This window comes from Gavia stellata, chromosome Z (assembly GCF_030936135.1).
Source record: "Gavia stellata isolate bGavSte3 chromosome Z, bGavSte3.hap2, whole genome shotgun sequence".
Taxonomy (NCBI): domain Eukaryota; kingdom Metazoa; phylum Chordata; class Aves; order Gaviiformes; family Gaviidae; genus Gavia; species Gavia stellata.
This window is the reverse complement of record NC_082637.1, coordinates 27647433-27668389: the sequence shown is the minus strand read 5'-3', so window position 1 is coordinate 27668389 and position 20957 is coordinate 27647433. Positions and strand designations below refer to the sequence as shown.

At 41.4% G+C, this 20957-nt stretch overlaps 1 protein-coding gene across 1 annotated transcript in view; it reads left to right on the top strand.

The window, feature by feature from the left end:
* Positions 1 to 20957, top strand: part of IQGAP2 (IQ motif containing GTPase activating protein 2) — a 107094-nt gene that overhangs the window by 27000 nt on the left and 59137 nt on the right. Inside the window, exons 2-4 of the mRNA XM_059833487.1 lie at positions 17330 to 17486; positions 18751 to 18828; positions 20591 to 20667. Coding sequence (XP_059689470.1) covers positions 17334 to 17486; positions 18751 to 18828; positions 20591 to 20667 — 308 coding nt within the window. The 5' untranslated portion in view covers positions 17330 to 17333. The remainder of the gene's footprint in view (positions 1 to 17329; positions 17487 to 18750; positions 18829 to 20590; positions 20668 to 20957) is intronic.

The window sequence follows — 20957 nt, the reverse complement described above, 5'->3', positions numbered from 1 at the left end:
ACGCTTTCAGATGTCTGACCTTGGCCTGAAAGCAGAGTATACAGTGTATCCCCAAGATAAATGAACTGAGCAGCATGTTTCTTATTACTTCATCTCTGTTTCTGTGTTCTGTATTAAAAACTAAACAGTGAATAAAACCTGCCATGTAAACTGACCCACCTGTATTAAGCACAGGACTAAGCAAGATAAGTCTACATGTCGAGCCTGTGCACTTCATTTCCCTGTGTGATATAGTGCTGGCTCAGCCTCTTAGAGCAGCGCGCTTTGCTGCTCCTGCTGCTCCTGATTATTGCAACCTGAATACAAACAGATGTTCCTGGTAGGACCATTAAATATAGCACTGAACTCAAATTCATCAGAATTTAAAACTCTTTCAGAAAGAGGTCTTTACCCTTCGACTGTCCCTAACTCAGATCACATCTTGGACCTCTAACTTAAAAGGAGTTAGAGGGGGTCATTGTTTGACTGTCTTCCACTTCTGGAGTGGGATTTCCCATTTACACGCTGACAGGTACCATCAGAAAAGAGTACTCTTTCACCAGTCTGTAACTAAACAGCATTGAACATCAGCTATCGTTCATCCCGATGCAGATAATTGTTCTTCAGAGGTCAGAAATGCATTGCCCAAGAGATGTCCACGGTGCATCATTTTAAATGGGTGTAAAAAACCCCAAAACAACCCATGAATCAAATGTGTTAGGCATTAGGAGGGCAAAGTACTGAACTACTTGATACAATTTCAGCTAAACTAAAATGGGTTGCAATGCATTCTTCTTCTCAGTCGTTTATTTCAAATCCTGACCTTGAGCTGCATCCCCATTACTTCAATATTTCTAGATGCTTTTGAGTGTCAGTAAACACTCTGCTTTCCCTTGACATGTATAGTCTCCCCTCTGAAAACTCTGGCAATGCAAACTCACATGTGTTGAACAGAGCTGAAACAATTCCAATGCTTAGACTGGAGTTTCACTGTGACAAGATTTGCCGATCCAAAATTGGGTAACTGCAGGGCTATTGGGCAGCCTTATGAATGCACTTGTAAGTGTACATGCTACTGATGGAAGTTACTGCAATAATACAAATTTATTTTTAGTTTTGGTAAAATAGCAATAAACTGAGTCAAAAATTCTGTTAAAAAAAACCACAAAACCCAAACAAACCACCACAACAACAAAAAAACCCCAAACCCCATTTTTCGAGCTTTTTGAGAAGATGCAAGATGAAGCTGGTTGCAGTTGCTGAAAACTAAGAAAACAGATAAGATTAAAATTTGTCGTGCAGGTATTTTGTCATAGAAAATTAAGTCACTTTGACAGAGGACCAAGGAGAGACTGAAAGACTTCCTTAAACCGAAGACCTACCATTCTTTACAGATTAGTTTTTGTTCTTACATACAGTGCTGCTGTTTCATCTAAATAGCAGAAATGGATACAATACAAATAATGCAAAGGCAGTGTTTGAGTTCTGGCCACTGTTGAATGGTGGTAATCGGCAATATAAAGACAGTGTTTCAGTTCTGCTCACCAAAATTTTCTAATAAAAGTCCTCAAAGTAAGGCAGATGTGTGGTTACTGTTATATAGCAATTACTGTAAAGTATAGTGCTGCCCCTTAAGTAAGCAAATATCCTCATTTTAATAAAAAAAAATTGTGCATGTAAAGTTTGTTTGATTAGGAGTCCCATAGAAATGCTGCAAAAATTTGCATATAGGAATGTCTAGTTAACCGTAACACCCAACATGAGAGAGATTGGGAGTTGATTATTTGCCAGTAAGCACTGCCAGTAGTAGAATATACATCTACTGAAATTAGTTTAAAAATGCAATGCATGAAAAAAAAAACTGAAAACTTTCCAAAAAATCTAAGGTTAGTTTCCCTTTAAATCTAGAGTTTCCTTCACTCTGTTTCTTGCTCCACACAGTTGGTGTTTCTCTGTCCAGTTGTAAATACTTCAGCCTGAGATGTGATGTGCTTGTTATACACTACTGCAGTGACAGGAGAGTGTTTTTGTTTTCAAAGGAAGCCATAATGGAGTAGAGAGGCAGTGTTTATGTAAAGTAAGCTGTGTGAAAGGAGCGTGCTATAATTCAAGAATAACATATATATTTATAAATGTAGAATTAAGTTATTCAGGATTTTGCTAACAAGCTGTTCGTGTCTTAAGACTACATCTTCCACCAGAGTGGTATCGAAAAGAACAGCTTATCTCTCACTTAACATGTTTGTAAAAGAATCAATTAGCAAAGAAAAACTTATTTCTGAAGGATAAATGCTTACACTCTTTCCCTGGCCAGCCATACTGAACACAAAGTACTTTTGTGCAGATATTTAGAAAAGAATAATTTCCAGCTCTTTGTCTGAGCAAGGGAGATACCTTTGAGCTAGGACATTATGCTGTGTGTATGCTGGGCATGTTCTGCTATTTTTCAGTAGAGCTAAGAGAAGTAAAGACTATGTATTTGCAGCGATCAGTTGATGGACAAAAGAATTAGTCTGGAATTTCTGTCAATGCCATGTTCACTGTCTGTTATTGTGCTTAAACATAATTTATGCTTATTGAATAACAATATAAGCTATAAGAGTATTAGTGGAAAAACAGTTGCTGTTAGCTACTGGAAACCAAAGTATTTGTCAAGTGAGTTCATCGAACTTGCTGCTCAGGTAGGAGCTGTGCACATCTCATCCAGTCCACTTATTTCCCATCCCCGTTTGGCTCATTAGGTTGGATGTATGTTTTGTTCTACTTTCATAGGCTTCCCCTGCCCCCCACCTTAAACTGCCACCTTGATGTCCTTGCAGATTGCCTGCTCCTCACAGCAGTGCCCAGCAGAGGTATATTATGAGTGATAGATGTTAGTCAGATGTTGAGTCACTGGAGGGGCAACACTTGGGGTTTGCTCTGCTCTTGAATGCCCTTTGCCCAGCCACTTGCTTTGCTTGACTGCTGTGCCTCAGATACTTGTCTTTTATGTTGGCATCAAAATTCCTCAAACGTTTACATGTGTATACCTATAAACATCCTTCCCACCTAGATACTGGATTTTCAGGTTACCTTGGAGTTTGTAGTGCTGTTTTTGGTTTCTTCTATATGAATGCTTATTAATTCCCTTCACGAGAAGCCTACTTGTCACAGATCCATAAAAGCTGAAATGTGGTTTTGATTTTTTTTTTTTTGAATGAAGCTTTTAGCATGCTACTGCATACTCTCAGTAGGGCTTAATCTATGTGTGGTGTTGGGGCGGGGGGGTACCAGGAAGGTATCTTCTGAATGCAGTTCTTGAATTTCAAGGAACCGGACAATTGATACTAGGATAAACTTACAGTCCTCTGATAGCAAATATGTTGAAAGTAGTTGAATGCTTAATTGTAAGTTTGGATTCTGTTTGCAAAGGTTTGGTTTGTTTGAGAGCTTGATGCCATGGGAGATGGGGTCACTTTGCCTTTGGGTGAGATACTACTTGGCAACGAGATGGAGATCTGCTTTTCCACTTTGGAGAAACTCCCCTCATTGTAGTGTGGTGATGAAAACACACCACCAATCCAGGCAACTTGGAAATGACTGTCTCCAGAAATGTCTCCTGTTTGTAAGCTGGTACTGAAAGCAGCTGTAGTTTTAGTGGCTGACTGTTATGAGGGAGAGAGAATAGCAAGAGGACTATGCTTATTCCCTTTTTTCCATTTGAAGCAGAGGAAAGTTGTTGTGCAAGTCTTTGGGCATTTTTGCAGCCTAGTGAGAAAAAATTATTTGCATCTCTGCACAGGAAAAATCTGCATCTGTGGACATGGGACTTCAGCTGGGCTTTTCATTTCACTGCAAGAACATTTGCACTCCTGAAATGCAGTCTTAGAGTGTAACACTCATGTTCAAAATTAGGAGCAACTGGGCTGTTAAGTTTCTTTGAATATACATACTAGTTTTCCTGAGGAGGAAGAGAAGAGTATGGGGACATTTTGATTATGTTGCATCTTCATATGGAAAGATGAAGTGAAATATGCTGTTTAAGGATTTGGCTGGGTATCAAAGGAAGTGTGCAGAAGTTCTGTAAGACATACTTTTAAAATCTTAGATGAAGGCAAGTGACTAAGGATGAAGGCGCTCTGTGTCAGCGTTAGAACTGTGTATTCCTTAGTTTCAAGTTGTATCTGTTAGTGCAATTGTGCACACACTCCAATGTTCCTTCGGGCTCTTCCTTCTTTTTTTCATAAGAATTTCTTGAGCAATTTTAGATTCAGTATTTCAGCAAAATCTACTGTGACCACAGGCAGCTCCCCTCCCTTGGTCAAGCACCTGTTCCAGTGCTCATGTCCAGGCTTCTGACAATACCAGTTGAGCTGATCTGACTGTATGGATCTTGTGCATTCCTTATAGTTGGGCAAATCTTCCTCTTGCTGGGGTACTGCTGCATCTTGTTCTTGACCTGGGCTATGGGACACCACTCCTCCACACCCCCCTTTCAGACTTCTGTCAACACTGTCTACCGGGCTTTCTCTTCCCCACTGTAAATCTTGCTGTCCTGGTGTCCATCCTGCTGGTCCCCCTTATCTGGCTGCTGCTGCGGTCGGCTCTTCCTGCCTATTTCTCTTGTTGACAGGAACTGTGTGGCACAGTGACGGTTGCACTCCTTTTCCTTTCCCGTGTGGCAGTTGCTTTCCCAGCACTGGTGGATGACTAGTGTCTCCACACTCTCCATCGCCGCCTTGCCTGCCACCCCTCAGACTGGTCGATTAGTTATTGTTTTTTTTAATATTCTCAGCTAAACTTTCAGCATGTTGCAGGAGAGATTGCCATGAAAGCTAGTGGCGTCTCTGTGGCCCTCTTTTACAGGAGGACTTGTAATAACCACAATGGTCAGGCTCTGCAGGCTGCAACTACCAGTAGCTCAAAATACACATGCCCTCCTAAAACCATACAAAAACATGACCTACAAATGATAGGGGGAAGTGGGGAATCCAGTTTTAGGGTTGTGTGGATTCTGGCTGTAACTGCAGCAGCATCTTCCCAGCCTCCGTGACCAGCACTGTGCAGGTGCTGTACTCACGTGGGATAAAGTGTGGAGAAATGGGAACAGAAAAAGGAAGAACAAGTGTACAGGTCAAAATAGCAACCTAAGTCACTTAGGTCTTGTGCAGGGCTCAGAGTTAACAAGCTGTGATGGTTTGCTGATTAACTTGATCAAAGTATCTAGGTCATTAATAGGCTTGGCAGTGAGGTAAATTGACTTAAAATACTTTTTGGTTCAAGTTCATGAGTGTAGGGGATTTTTTTTTGCTGTGTTAGGTTGTTGGCTGACTGCTGTTCATAGACCCTGAGCTAACTGCTGTTTATTAAGAAAATCAAGTGAGTGCTCCTGTAAAGCATTTTAATGTTTGTTCTCTCTTGTCCTATTAATTTCCACTTCAGTAAACACAGTTGTACTAAGTCACTTTGGAGGAGTCTCAGTATGATAGTAATATGTCATCTTTTTAACATGAAATTGCATGGCAACCCCTTATGCCTTTTTAAGATGGAGTAATCTTTTTATAGCGATAATAAAGTGAGCTTTACCAGCCTAAAAAATTAGTTGCCTAATGAAAGGGGACTGATCAGGATGCCCTGGTGCGTGTCCTACTTTTCACTTTGATTTCAAAATAAAAATGACTGATACTACTTCCATCTTCTAATATGGAGGTTTTTACATTAATTCCTGTGCCTGAAAGCATTTGGAGATCTTGGGAGAGGTGGTATAGGAGTATTTCCAAATAGGGCACTGTGTTGGTTGAAGCAGTTTGCACCAGACCAGCTTTGTTTCCATTGAGTGTCTCTGTAGTTTTTGTTTTTCAGAGAAATGACTTCTATGGAAATAACTGAGCAAGCCATTCCCCAGGGTTTGTGCAACTAAAGGTTTGCTAGAGGGTTAGAGCAAGCTGAAATCTCTCTGGAAGCACAGTACAAAAGTTCCATAACTAGTTTAAAATAGTCTCCAAAACTTGTCAAGTTTTTCCTTCTGATTTTAAATTTATTCCATTTTTATTTCCTCTTCATGCATGAACAAGGAAACAAAGGAGTACTTTGATTTACATTTGCTACTTCATGTAAACCACTGAAGTTTCTCATAAGTACTCTTAAACATCCAAAAGTGGGTTTAATATGACTTTTCAGGCATATGGCATCTTGTGTTTAAATGGGGTGACCAGTAATGGCTATAGCATTCTGGCTGGGGTTGTGCAGCTGCTATGTGCAACACTGTTGGCTTGGGGTACCACTGGCAAGGAGTCACCTGCCTTTTTGATTTTCTGCTGGTGGTTGACATGATGACACTGAATATCCAGAGGCATTCACGGCTTGCCCTGAGTGGTAGCCACAGTGGGAATGGTGTTACAGGGCAGCAGAGCCTGGGTCAGCTGTGGACAAGTGATGGTTGTGTTACAGGATGAGTTAGCGAGAGCATGTGGGCTGGCTGGGGGGAGTCAGCTGATGAAGTAGATGCTGATAGCTGCTTTGCCCATTCAAATTATTGAAAAACACTTTTTTTGGCAGGATAGAAGAAAATATTTTCATGCACTGGTACTTTGTCAGTGGCAGTGGGGTTCCTGGTTGGTGCTAGGTGCCATAAGCCAGACTTGATATACCATTGGCCTGTTTGATGCCTTAGAATCAAGTGGTGTCCCGGTAGCTCACTTTTGCCAGTGTCTAATATCCTGTTTGCTGACTGGCAGGCCCTTGGCTGATTAAGTATTTCTTGGACCTCTCTTACTGTCTTGAGTAACCTGAATACTGGGGCTTAAATGGTAGATTTTTATAACTTGGTGATTACTCAGATTGATAGGGATATTTCACTGTTTGTTCTTGGAGATGAGATTGTCTTGTGTGTGCAGATGTTGGGACTGGTGATCTCAAAACCCTTAAACTGAAATGCTGTCACCAGACACTTGGGTATATATGTATGTTGCATGAGATACTACCAACTACACTGTTAAATTTTTACCATCTTGACTGCTAGTTTTTTCTTCCTAGCCTAGTCTTTGAACTGCAACTTCACTTTCACTCTGTCATATGGCTACCTAAGTGCATTAATATAAGCTGTTCTAAGGGAAGATTTTAGAGCTTTGCAGCTAAATCAGCTTGTTCCAACGCTTAGTTTCTCTGGTCCATTTTCTTAAAGGAATGGTTTTATTCCTGACTCTTCAATACTGTCTAAAAAGAAGTGCTTTAGATGCCCATGACTATTTTATGCAGCTTTTAGTTATATGTCCTCAATAAAAATTCCAACTTGCACTGACAAAATTGTAGCCAGGTCTTCACCAAGAGCTCGTATCTACGTATTGTATAGAGATTTTGGATATCAACCTTGGTGTAAATTGGTGTTAACTTGCTGCCTCAGCTTTCTGTAGAGAACACTACGTAGTTTTGAAAGTGGAATAATGATATGGTCCTGGAGGATCCAAAGTTTTGCTCAACAGTTCTTAGTTTATCTTCTGATGATAAAGGTCGGGCTGCAGAGCACTCATGAATTTTTTTGTTGTTTTTGTTATAGAAAGGCTGCTTATCTTTACCAGTATAAAGCAATACCATGAATTTCTTAGGTCTTCATTTCTTTGTGGATTATTAAATGCTGTTATACTGCTGCCTACATTTTTCTCATCTACTGCAGGCCTGATTTGTATGCATATGCTTCTCAAAATTTTATGGACTGTTATTGAGTAGGTAGGGGAGTACTGTCTCTCCAGCTGCTGAAAGTGAAAATGATGGAGGGAGAACATTACTTGCATAACCATCGGAAGAGGAAAACAGAAAAAGGTAACTGTAGGTGCTGTGCATGGAGTTTGTCACCTAAATGCCTTGGTTTTAATGTTGTTCCTCTGTCTTCTGTTTCTTTTTGACATGGGACAAAGTTTAAACTTTGCAAACTCCCTCTTGTTGCTCTTTTGCAGTGTTTACATAACACTAAATGCTTTTAACAACAGTTCAGCCTTTCACAAGGGGGCTCTTTCAGGCTTTTCACTTCTTTAACATCTTGTTCTCTCAACCGTGTCTTTTAATTCTTACTTGGCTGCTGTCCTTACTTTAAGAGTCCCAGCTGCCTGTCTAGCAGCTGTACTTCTTGGGTCCTTTTTGTGGTTTCTGTACCTGCGTACTTGCTGCTAGTTGCTTTCACAAAAGTAACCTTTGTCAGACGTTAGAGAGTAAAATATAAATACCTGAATCTGATTCAGTGGATTTGAACTGGTCAAGGAGTCAGAACAGCATGCTGCATCCTGCCATGCTTGAGTTTGGTTTCTTGCTCTGCCATAGGTCTCCTGTGTGGCTTTGACACACTCTTTAGTCTGCTTCTCCTTTGGGGGTTTCTGCTTACCCAGCTGCATTAGTCACCAAGTGAATACACAGGTCTGCAGGTGAAGCTGTGTCTTTCTGTTGCTGGTCTTGAATCACGGACTTGGCTTTAACACCCGCACGATGTACGAGCTTTTATGCTGAATCTACACTGGAAGTACTTCCCTGGGTCACTTTTCTACCCTAGCAAAGTGTGTTGATCATAGACATGGTGGTACTGTTTATGCCTGTCATCTTACTTGCAAAGAAAGGTAATAGCAAATCCCTCTGGACAGCTGAGGATTAATACTTGCATGGAAGGCACTGTGCAGTGCTAACAGACAAACACAAAATACCAGATCTCGATGTAAAATGTCTGTGTTGTTTTGATGTTTCTTTAGCTGTCCTTCCATGTGTGGCTAGCTTGACAGCTGCTATAAACAGCACATCTGGTGATCCACTGGAGTTTGGGAGAGGATGAACAAAAGATGCAGGTTCCCTGATGGACATTTGGTTTAGTTTTAGTAGTAGCCTCATCAAAGTCGCTGCTGGATAGATCACTTTCTAGAGGCTACAGCTCTGTTTTCTATGGATTTGGATAGTAATTACTGGTGTGGCGGTGTGTAGACTTTGGGTAAAGACTTACTGTAACTGTGACTTTAGATCAGTAGGGCTATTGTGTGGTGGAAGTCTGAAGGACCCATTATCGGTTATTTTACTGTAACTTTTTTGTGGCTTGCCAAGGCTATGTATCTTCTGCTACTCTTCTGCTCAAGTGGGTTGCTTGGAGAACTATTAGATTATGCCACACCAGAACCTTTTAAATTGGTAAATCTGAAATGCCATATGCTGGGATTTTTGAGAGGGTGCCTTAAACTGTATTACCATACTGCAGCTGTAGAAGACATAATAGAGCAAAGCAAACTGCAGTAGCATGTGGCAAGACAGTATAACGTGCAAGTCTAAACTATGCTCTTGGAGTCTGCAATCACAGTGTTTTTCTAAAGCAAACATTGTGTGTTTGGGGAAATAACTTGTTTTGTAACATTTCCACACCAACAAATGCTGAACTGTATAAAAAAGCTTTTATTGCCGTGTCTGCTTCTGTTTATCAAATTAGTGTCTATACAGACTGGTGAGATACTAAGTTTATCTAAATTCACATGCCAAATTCATCTTCTCTCCTTTTCAGATAAAAGCATTATTTGATTTGTAGGGTTGGAGGGAGATCCTTTGTGTTTGCATATGGGACTTGCTATGGAGCTCATGTCTGCACTACCTGAAATTTCATTAGTGGTTTTAGTCTGTCATCTGTCTGAAATTATGCTTTCCAGAGGCCACTGAGCCACTACTGCCAGACTAACACAGGAAAGACGTGTTTCTGCTGCTGTGGTCTCTGCTGCCTGTTGGAGATAGGACTATTAAAACAGGTCTAGACTCTGCAGGCGGGTGTTGCACATCAGTCTGAATTGTGTTAACTTAGTTGCACAGAGTTTCCAAGGTTTTTAGGAGAAGACTGATCTGTTTCGTTCTTTTTTCCTCTTTTCATCCAAATGAAAAAACAATTCCTCATGTAAAAAGGGACTTCAGCCCAAACCTTCCCCAGACACCTTTTTTCCCCTTGAGACATTCGAACACTGACTTACTATTTCCACCTCATTTGCTCAGGTAACCTGTTGGGTACTGCTCTTTCTGCTGAGAAGAATTAGGTGAGGTTTCTTAGGGAGAAATACTCGCTGTGGCTGTTCAGCCTCCACCGGTGTGGCGAGCTCCCTTCCCAGCACCACCTTCTCTCCTGCCTCTTCAGCGTTTGTCCCCAGCTCCTGGCAGCTTGGAGCCAGGCCAAGAGCAGGGGGATAAGATGAGGCATCCCTGTGACCATCAGCCTGGGCCTTGTTAGTGTTGGCCCCTGCTCAGTGCGTTATCTCTCAGAGCAGTTGTCGAGTTTGTGGTTGATACTTGGTGCTAAATCTTCATGTCTCTGCAAACAGAGAAGACAGCAAAACAAAGCCAGTTCTGATTGCAAAGGTTGGGGACTTGTCGCGAAATGCAGGTGCTGTTGCCTGTAGGGATGTTGCTGGAGAGCCTCTAACTATTTTTTCCCCCCACCTTAGAAGTGCTGAGTAAACAGGACTTGGCTGCTGCCGGGTGCCCAGCAGCCTGAGACGGCCGTGGGGCCATGCCGGGGCTCCAGAACAGGTTTCCTGAGCAGCACCTTGCCATGTGGACTCTAATCACTGATTAACCCACATAAGGGACAGCTGGAATAAAACAGATTAAAACAACAAATAGTATCTGTGCTGCCATCTTGTGAACCAGAATTTTATAACACCTTTAAGGTTATTTTGTAAATATGGCAGTGTTGCCATGGCAGCAGAAATCTGATTTGGAAAAATGTTGCTGAAATGATTTATTGCTGGATTAGTGCGCTGTTATGGGGTGGGCAAGTCGTCACTGCTGCTCACTTCTACTCATCTAAATTGAATATGAATTGCATCAGAAGGGCTTTGATCAGGGAAATGAATGTTGCAGCAAACTTCACACAGGTGTGCGTAACTCGACAAAATGCAGTAAATGTGCAGCGAGATCCACGTTATTTTAACAGTTATGCATGAAGAACCCATACATAAATGTTTCATAGTTTTCAGTGTAGCTCTTACTGAAAGTCAGTATCCTCCCTGGTGAAACCATAAAAATAAGTTGAGATGCTGCTAAATCTAACACTAGCTGGATACCCAGAGATCTGCAACTTCGAATTTGAATTGACTTATGGAAGGGTAAAAAATTAGAGCACTACAAGTTAATCCAAAATCTCTTGCTAAAGGATTTGACGGTCATTTTACATGCTGAAGTTCTGAGATCTTGTGTAGCCGAGTGAGTCACGATGTCCTCCTCAATGCTACCTTCGTGTTACTTCTTGTATGCAACATAAGAGAAGTGGTGACTGGAACGACCTGCATCATGCCTTCCTTCCCCACACTGCTTCAGTGACCCACAATCACAAAACATTGTCTGCTTTCAGGCAAAGTATATTTTCAGAGTGTATAAAACTTGGGATTCAGTAGAGACTGTTACTGCAGCATGAATCCAGAGCCTCAGATTTAGAAGACAATGCTTCCAGGGTGTCAGGCTCCAGGAGTAAGTTGGCAGCCGAGGGCTGTAGCTCTAACTTGAGCCAAGACTCCCAACTGTAGGAATATTTTGGGCTAAATGCACCAGAATGTGAGAAAAAAGGTCTGAAGAAAGTAGTTTTCTGTTCTGTCACTGCTCTCCACAGCCTCTAAGTGGAGCCTCCAAGCTTGTGAAGTTTTTTTATACAACTCATACTTCTTGCCGTGATGATATTCAAATTGTCTGCGCCTATTTTCATGGAATGGCTGGAAGGTTTGCATGCTTTTGCTCTGGAAATAACAAGTGGCTGGTTGTGAAACAACCTTTTTCTAATGTTTCTTGCTTAGGAAATGTATTATGCTAAAGCTTGCAGTCTAATGAGAACAAATTCCAAAGTTAACACACAGTCTTTCCTTATAAACAAATCAATGCCATAACCACCACTCCTGCTCAGCCAAGCGATACACCTAGCTTGTTTCTGCTGCTCTCACCCTCCTTTTTAAAGCAATATTTATGGGACTGTTGGTGGAAAATTATATCTTTTTTGTATTAAAAAACAAAAGCAAAAGAAGAGTTAAGAGTTGAGATTTCTTAAAAAATCTTTAGATTCAGAAACTAGAGACATAATAATGTGGAACTCTAAATGATGAGTTCTCATACTTCAGACTATTGTATATTTCTAAGTATCTTCAAATAAGGGTTTTGACTTAAATAACCCTACCACCTTACAGACATTTAAAGTTAAAATCTAACATTTTGCTTTGGGACTGATTGTTGTTACTCTTATTTTCTGGCAACAAGATTTTTTCAGCCTTTGTTTGGAGTGAGATGGCTGTATTGTAATCTCTAGGTCAACGGACTGTTTCACTTCCTCGCAGCATGTGTGTGCTGAACCAGACCGAAAGGCTGTGGTTGTGAGCCAGGGAAGTAGTAAATGGGTGGTAACTTATCTTTACTCTGTCTTCACCATACCTCTTTCATAGCAGTATCCAGTGTTCTGAGTTTTGCATATGGAGTCCCATCTTTGCTTCTCCAAAGGTCTGCTTCCCAGGAGGTAAAAACCTGGTGCCCTTGGATCCACATCTTGCAGCATAAATCTGAAAGGGCAGGGCAGTGCAGGTATAAATTTTGCTGCAATATCCAGGGAGTGCCAAATGTGATGGGCTTTGGGTGGGTTATACAACGTATTCTCTCTTCTCTGCTGAACATTGGCTCCAGCATTTCCAATCCCTTAGCCAGCAGTGTGTACTTTGCTGACCACACAGACTGTCAATGACAACTTCATAACTGGTTAAGTTCACAGTGCAGCGCTGGTGCTTCCAGTTCCCTTGACCCTTGCCTTGAATGAGATTCAGGGTTGGTTTTTTTTGCTTTTAAAGTGCAAGCCTGAGCTCATTATACTGCTGCTGGTTTGCGTGGTCAAATGTGGAAACTGGAATCTCTTGGTGAGCAGCGTGATGTTTACTGCTTGTGGGTCTGGCACAGAAGTCATCATTGTTATCTTGCCAGAAATTCACTGCTGAACTGCTCTGCCTCGGATTGTCGAGTCAAAAAAAGAATTGAGCAAAGCAAAAGGAAACCGTACCTCAATATTCGCTCCTGGCAGGCTTTCCACTACTACATATTGGAATTAAAGTTTTGGAGATTTATTTGCATTGATCAGGTTTGGGTTTTTGTCTAAGGCAAATCAAAAAGCAGTTTCTGTGCTGGCAAGTACTGCAGTATTATGAAAATAAAAGCAGGCTGTATTTATGCCTACTGGTGTATGATCCCAAGTATTTCTCTTCAGGAAAATATCCGTTTACGCATGTTTGAACCCAAACGATAAGACTAAAACAGGCATGGGAACCTCTGCAGGGCTGTTCTAATGATAGCTAATTTTTGATGGTGCTACCCAGGACTTCAGGGACATTGCATGTTTTGGTCTGCTTTCTGAGATTGGCTTTTGTTCCTGCACCATGGAGTGGGGTTTGGGTTTAGCTCTAATGAGTGACCAAGTCAACCATTGTGTTCAACACTGTGGCAGTTTTTCATGGCATACATCTGTCAGTAAGTTAAGGTTGTTAAAAACATAGTATTACTTATGGGATTGCATTGTAGAAAAAAGAAATGGCAGAAATGCACGTGCACGTTTGATAGCTATAATAGTCTTATTCCACAAGCTTCATACTGAAGAAAAACATACTGTCTAACGTTGAGTTATAGGCCCTTGCTCTTCTATAGCCACAGTATTAACTGGTTTTTGTGGGGAACAGTTTCTGCAACAGACTTAAATCTGATGCTGATGCTGCAGTACTGTGTGCTCAGGAAAACAGTGGGTGAGCCAAAGGCAATGCTGCTTTTTAGCTCCGAAGAAAAATAAATTGCTCCAAAGGTACCTATAAATCCTTATTGTCAGGTGGATAGTCTCTGTTTCACTTAAAGAAACAGAAGATTTCTGTTTTTTTCAGTCCAGTCTACTCCCGCTGTTGGCATCATGTCATATAATAACTTTCATAAACTCACTGAACTGTGTCTTAAAAAGCAGAACCTCACAACCTTAAAGTAATGCTCCTTTCTGTTTAAAACCACAATTCCCTTTTAACTGAATCAGTGTAAAGGGAACAAAACTACTGTAATTGCAAGCATTGGGGAGAAAAGTGCTACAGATGTCTCAATAAATACTAGGAGTCTCAATAAATACTAGGAGAGAGAGTAAGAGTTGGGCAGCTGTTTGCATAATTAAAACTTAGAAGGTTGGTTGTATATTTGCAGGGTTTCATGCAAATCCTGAGGCTTTTCCTTCCTCTGATTAAACATGCGCAAAATAGAGTAAATCCTTTCACAGTAGATCTTGTTGTAGCTAAGTTCTGCAACTTCCCTACAGTGGTAAAACCTGTCTTATATGTAATACAGATGTAGCTGTGTTCTCAGTCTTGGAGACTGATTCCCAAAAGCTGTAAGTTACAGTTGCCCTATTGCAGATCTGTGAGTTTTTCTAGAATGGATACCACTTACAGATTTTTAGCTATAAATGGAAAGAAACTCTTAGCATCTTTCAGGTCTGCTCCATTTACTTCTATTTTTTCCTTTTTTCCGCTGAGTTACTAACATTCTCCTTTGAAAAGAGACTTGTTTTCTTGTATGTTTATCTGGACTTGTTGGATTGACAACTGTATTCTTCATTACCCCTTTTCTTTTTTCTTTTTTTTTGTCTGGTTTCTTTGCTTCCTCATACTGTTTCCTGTTTGCTCCTCAGTGTATTGCTTTTACCCACTAGACAGGGTAGCCTCCCTGTCCAGAATAGGATGGTTCCAGATTAATCTTGAAGGCTCTTCACCATGCTGGAAACAAATCCAAAACAGTTTTGCTGTTGTTGAATAACAGGAGGTGTGAAAAGCTGAGGAGTAACTTTCACCTCGGATCAGCATCCAATTTAGAGCTTGGGGAATGACTCAATTTTATATGGACCTTTTTATAAAACCAGACTCAACTCACCTAGATGCATCCTTTCCTCTGCCTCCCCAAACCAGCAGCAGGTTATGAATAGCAAGCTCTTTGTGTCACAAGGACAGGAATTTGGAGGATTATAAATTATAACCTAGACCTGCTCTGAAGGCTGCCACTCTCTCCTAGTGTCGTGCCCAGGTTGCTATTAGCCCTCCCTTCTTAGCACTAAGCGATGCCTTGCTGATGGACACTCAGCTATAAGGCTGTTAAATGTAATACCTGGGCTGGTGCTGACACATGCTGCTTTTTCTGCTGGTGAACCTCAGTTGTATGGTGAAGGAAAGCCTGAGGAAGAGCTGCTTGTGATGGAAGGGCAAATAGCAGGGTCTGGCTGGCTTTTAGGGGGAGCTGCTGCACCAGCTCGTTTTGGGCCAGGGGAAAGTTGCCTCTAAGTATCAAACTTTTGTACCAGAAGGGACAAGCAATTTTGCGGTGCATATGTGTGTATCTTCAAAGACTGTTCCAACGTAATATTTTTTGGTGCCCTGGACTGAAGCTGTCAGAAAAATGTTTTCATAAGAAAACTGAGAATTAGAAGTGTTAAAGGATCCAGTGCAAGGTACCAAACACTGCTCCGGGGGCATATGGTTCATCTCACTGGAGATGGTCCATTGGACAACAGGGCCAGCTTCAGCTCATGGTGAGTACCTCCTGTGGCTCAGCAAACTCCTCCTGTTATCCGTACAAAACTTTTTTTAGAAGACACATTTTAGGAATTAAATTCTATAGAAAGAGTTAACTGGCTCAGGTGAAACCCACATTTGCTGGGAGTACACATTCTTTGTTTCTTCTTCCTTGCCCTCTGTTTTGGAGAAGACAAATGTTGTGACATTTTGCCGAAGTGTGTCTATCTATTTAGTTTATAAAATGTCATTAGTAAGGACGACTTTTGGGACCCCTGGCATGGACCCATAACACGTGAACACCCAACACAGGACAGAGCAGGGAAGCTTGTCAGGGACACAGTTCTCCTCACCGCAGCAGCTTTTATACTGCAAACTACAGTTCTCCTACTGACACTTGCTCCATGCAGCTTTGTGTGATATTGTCCCAGATTTATGGCTGGTGGTTTCCTGAAGAGCTATTTGGGTAGTCTGTGCTTCAGTGAAACAACTTTCTTATGTCTTGTAACAAATCCAAAAGTGTAATGAAGTAGGTCATTTGTCTCGAGTTTTAATGTGAAAAAAAATGATGTAGTGAGCTTTTTTTCTTCCACATGGTGGGGGAAAAACTGGCTCATTTCCAACTTGGATCCCAGCTTTCTGGTTTCTGAAGTCACCCCTGTGGAGGTGATGTTAGATTTGTAATGATGTCTCACGCAGCATACAGCAACACTGCCCTAGTGACAACAAGTAAAGCGAACTAATATCTTCAGCTTTGTTCTTGTCCATTTGTAATGGTATTAATGTCTTTCTAACAACAGCAGAGATTGCCTAAGCAAAAAAAAAAAAAAATTGGGAAAGCACTAACCAGATTTATAGCTCTTGTAATGTGATTTAGCTGCTAGAAATAAGAATAATATCACAGGGCCAAAACACTTAGACCACCAATGTAAGGAACTTCTGGTCCAGTGATTAGGATGCTAACCTTTTTCAGGAGTGCTTTGGTAGCAGTTTCATTTGGCTATTCAATATAAACATACCGGATAATATAGTTTTATGGCTGTCACTGGCCTTCTGAACTGGTTATGTATTTAATAATTACTGTTTTCTATCTAGTACCATATCTATCACATCCAAGACTCAAAAACTGAGCTAGTTTGCCACCTTGAAGGATTTAGTCACTGTTTGACGAGAAGCCATCCCACCTGATGGGCAGTGGAAATGTGTCAGCCAACTCACTGCCAGGCAGACCTCAAATGCATAAAGTACCTTGGGCTGTTTCAACAAAAAGCTTCACTCCTTCCTGCAGCACTGGCACCACGTGTTTCACGGGTGAACATGGAGAGCACCTTGGCTGCAGGAACCAGCCTCGCCCAGCACGTTGCTGGCCTTGACGCTCTGGGGGTTCAGCCCTGGCATAGCTATCACAGAGATTTTTAAATGTCAACATCAATAATACACAGCACTCTGTGTTCTCTTCTGGTTTCACCTTAAATTACTGTCTATTTAAAAGCCTAATGCTGTTCAAAAGATCTGAACATTTTCACACAGCAGTGTGAAAACACAAAATAAATTAGACACCTTAAAGGACGTATACTTCAAAGCATGTTGTCTGGTTATTGATGGGTCATGATTGCATGGTGCAGATATGATTCTTTAGTCATTTTGATCTGCTATGTGAATGAATAAGAGAATTTTCTGCTTAGCCTGCGCCCTTTTCTCTTACTGATTACAATTATGTTGTGGTAATGACATTAAAAGTACGACGTTTGGGGGTGAAAGATGTCACTTCTATTAAAATAACAAATAACAATGTTTCTCAAATGATGTGTCTGTAGGTGGATGGAGGTCTGCTTGGAAGAAGAGCTGCCCCCAACTACGGAGCTGGAGGAAGGTTTAAGAAATGGTGTTTACCTTGCCAAGCTTGCGAAATTCTTTGCCCCTAACGTGGTGTCAGACAAAAAGATCTACGATGTGGAGCAGGCCCGCTATAAGGTAATAACTTTTTCAGTTCTCTCACCGACAGGACAAAAAAACCCATAGTGTCTGTCTTCCACCTCTTAAAGATAGCCAAGTGTGGTTGGTTAACTTTCTGCATCTCTTTCATAAGGCTGTCAGGACTAGATGGAAGACACACAGCACTAAGAAGCCAGCGTGATAAGTTAGAAATGTTTTACCCTTAGAAAAACTACGTTAGTGTCACTTAATGTTTTTAAAGCTGAACAAATTGCACTTCTGGCTCCAGGGAGAACATGAGCTTTACCATTTATACAATTTTTTTCTCAGTAGGCATAGGAACCAGAAGCAATTCAGTAGTTAAACTTGATAACTGTTCTGAATCTTCCTCATTTTGTACAGGAGGACATTCACTTCATTAGATCTTTGTGTTTATTTTACCAAATTTAACACTGAGAAGCAAAAAACAAACAACCAGTAATTAATTAGCTTGCTACCTGCATGAGCTGCTTAAGTCCAAGATCCTCAATAATATAGAAATATATATATGCATATGCAGTAGTCCCACTATGGAATACATTATCTCAACATGTAGAGGGGGACAGAAAAAATTTTCAATGGACGTTTTTAAGGTGTTATCACTGGCTGTTGTTTGAGAATTTAGAAATTAAGCTGTTCAAGGTCCCATGTGGTTAACAGAAGCATGGTTAAGAATCCCGGTTACATTTAAATGCTTCCCTTGAAAATCTCCAAAACTTGAGTTCAGGTTTCTTTTCCCCCTTTATCCTGACTCTTTAAAAATTCTTAAAAAAAATTAAAATACTTTCCCACTTTGCTCTTTTAACTGCTGCTTGCGCAGGCTATAGGGACGGTCAGGTATTCAGGTAGATCTGAAGAGTGGCTAAGAGCTTCTTATCTGTTCTCCTTCACGGTAGTGCTGAGCTGAGTGACCACCTTGGTATTTTGGAGGTAGAGGTTCCTGGTATTTGACAGCCAGTCTTTTATTCCCAAAGACTGCTGAAGGGCTGTACAAATGGCCACTTCAGTCACAGTCCACCCAGATGCGTACAAATCTGGCTTATGTTACATAAAAGAATGAGCTGGACAGCGTGAGGCTCTTGGTTTGCTAGGATGCTTCATTAGCTGGATTGTGGCTGTGACACTTTGGTCTCCAGGTTCAAATAAGGGAAAATTCCCTGAAGTCGACTTCAGGATATTAAACTGAGAAGCAACAGAAGGATCAATAATTAGATAACTTGCTTTATATGATTTTTATCACCTTTTCATTTTATGTTTCCAATAGAGATCTGGCCTTCATTTTCGGCACACCGACAACACCGTGCAGTGGTTAAGAGCAATGGAGTCCATTGGCCTGCCTAAGGTAAGCCTTTAAATTTTAGCAAAGAAGCCGGCTCAAGGCACTGACTCACTGAGATCCCCTGTCATCTGCTTGAGCATAAATGGTTGTTTACTGTAAGTCTACTGGAAAGGGGTAACTCAAGAAACAAATCTGAAGTGAAGGTAACGCTGAAGGCAGTGGGAATGTCAGTTATGTGCTACTGCTGCTGGTGTGCATGGGCTGAGGCTGCTGTGGACGAGTGCTGTGGGTGGAAATGCTCAGGATGCCTCTCCCATGGGAAGACAATCAGGGACACTAGCCGTGTTTTAGCTATATCTTATTGCTAGTACAGTCTCTGTGGGGGCCTGAAAGGAAGGAATATGCTTTAAAACAGAAAACTTAAATATTTGCTTCCTTTAGGTTACTACCTGTCATTGTATCTCTTGCTGCGTCTTCCTCTTAATGTACATCCCAGCTTTTCTGCCTCTACCCTGTTTCCAGACTGTCCTTGCCAGTGCATCTGCGTGGCTATGCTGCTGCTCCTCTTCTGCCAGCTGCTTTCTTGGGTCGCTTCTCATATTTATCTTCTTCCTTGCGGGTCTTCACTTGTCATCTCCCCCCTCTGCTGCTGTTTCTGGGCACCAGTGAGTCTTTTTCAGATGAAAATCCTTTAAGAAAGGGCTGTGTGGAAACACCTATGCTGCTTGTTTGGACACTTCGGCACCTGCATACAGCCTGGGGCAAGTACTCCCTCCTGCCCAGCAGCTGCCCCGGGGCACCTGAGCCACCTGAGCCCCATGTGCTGTGGTCGGGCACAGTGGGGATGCTCAGACGGCTGCCTGTAGGGCTGTAGGGACTAATAGCCAGTCACTGTGGGCAAACTCACTGCAGGTGTCCGTAAGCAGAAAAGGGCACCCATGACTGCCACCAGAAATGCCATAGAGATGGAGAGGGTCTTGCCTTTCCCAGGGCAGGCTTTTTTTTAGTCTAACTTGAGTCCTCCTTTCAGCTGCTGATTTCCACCCTGCCATCCCTCCTCTGAAAGGTTTCATTTCTGTTGCGGAGGATGGACATGGCCAAAAGCTTTCCTGAGTCTCCCTCCCAGAGCTGTTGTAAGCAAATGATGAAGAGGGCACTGTGTTCCTGACTTACTCGGTCTTGTGCTATTAACCATGGGACAGCGTAGCCCCGAGTGCCCGGCCTGGGCTGGAAGCACGCTGCCAACTCTCACGGTTAGCTAAGTCTTTTATTTCATTTTTGTGGAGAAACAGTGTTTAGTGACTGGGACCAAGGCCAGGAACAAATTAGTGGCAGAACCAGAACTGGAACTTATGATGTGGCTTTTTGGCTAAATTGCTTAATATTTCTCTCTCTGAATATCTTTCTCTGTAAATGATGTATTCACAAAGTTAGGGGTGCTGACAATAAGAATTTTGCATTTTTAAACCATGCTCGATAGGTTTGGTTTGTAATGAGGCTTTGCAAATTGTAACTGTAGGAGGACAAGCCCTACTGGCTGAGCTTGTGCCAAAGAACCTTTTCTAAAAATCTTGCTGAAATGCTATCTGCTTATCTTCCTTTTTTCCCCTCCTATTAAGTAGCTTTTATGCTTTATTAAATTCTTCTTTAAGAAAACTACTGATAAAGTTAAAATAATATCAGAAGAGACTTGATTCATAACTGTGTAGAAGTAACAGCTGAAATTCTGTAAGTTTAAGGTATGGCTCTACAGAGAGCTCATTTTAGCTACTTTACTGCTCAGTAATATGTCTTCTCCTTTAACTCTGTGCTCTTTGTTTTTCAGATCTTTTATCCGGAGACTACAGATGTCTACGATAGGAAAAACATCCCTAGGATGATATATTGCATTCATGCTCTAAGGTAACTAGTGATGGGAGTAAAAGTTTAAGTAACTGTCAAATCTAGGAGTGTAAGTCTTGAAATGGCTTTAGGGTAACCAGTATATCAAAATCTGTCAGAATTTACAAGTTCATTAATTTAAAGTTGGAGATAAAAGTCCAACTTTGCCAGGACTATTGGCCAAATTATTTTCAAAATAGAAATGAAGGACTATTGAATTTAGCGCAGACATCCCTCTCTCAATGAGTACACCCCCTCACAAACTGTACATACCATTTCAAAACACATACTGCAACAGAAACCAAATAAAT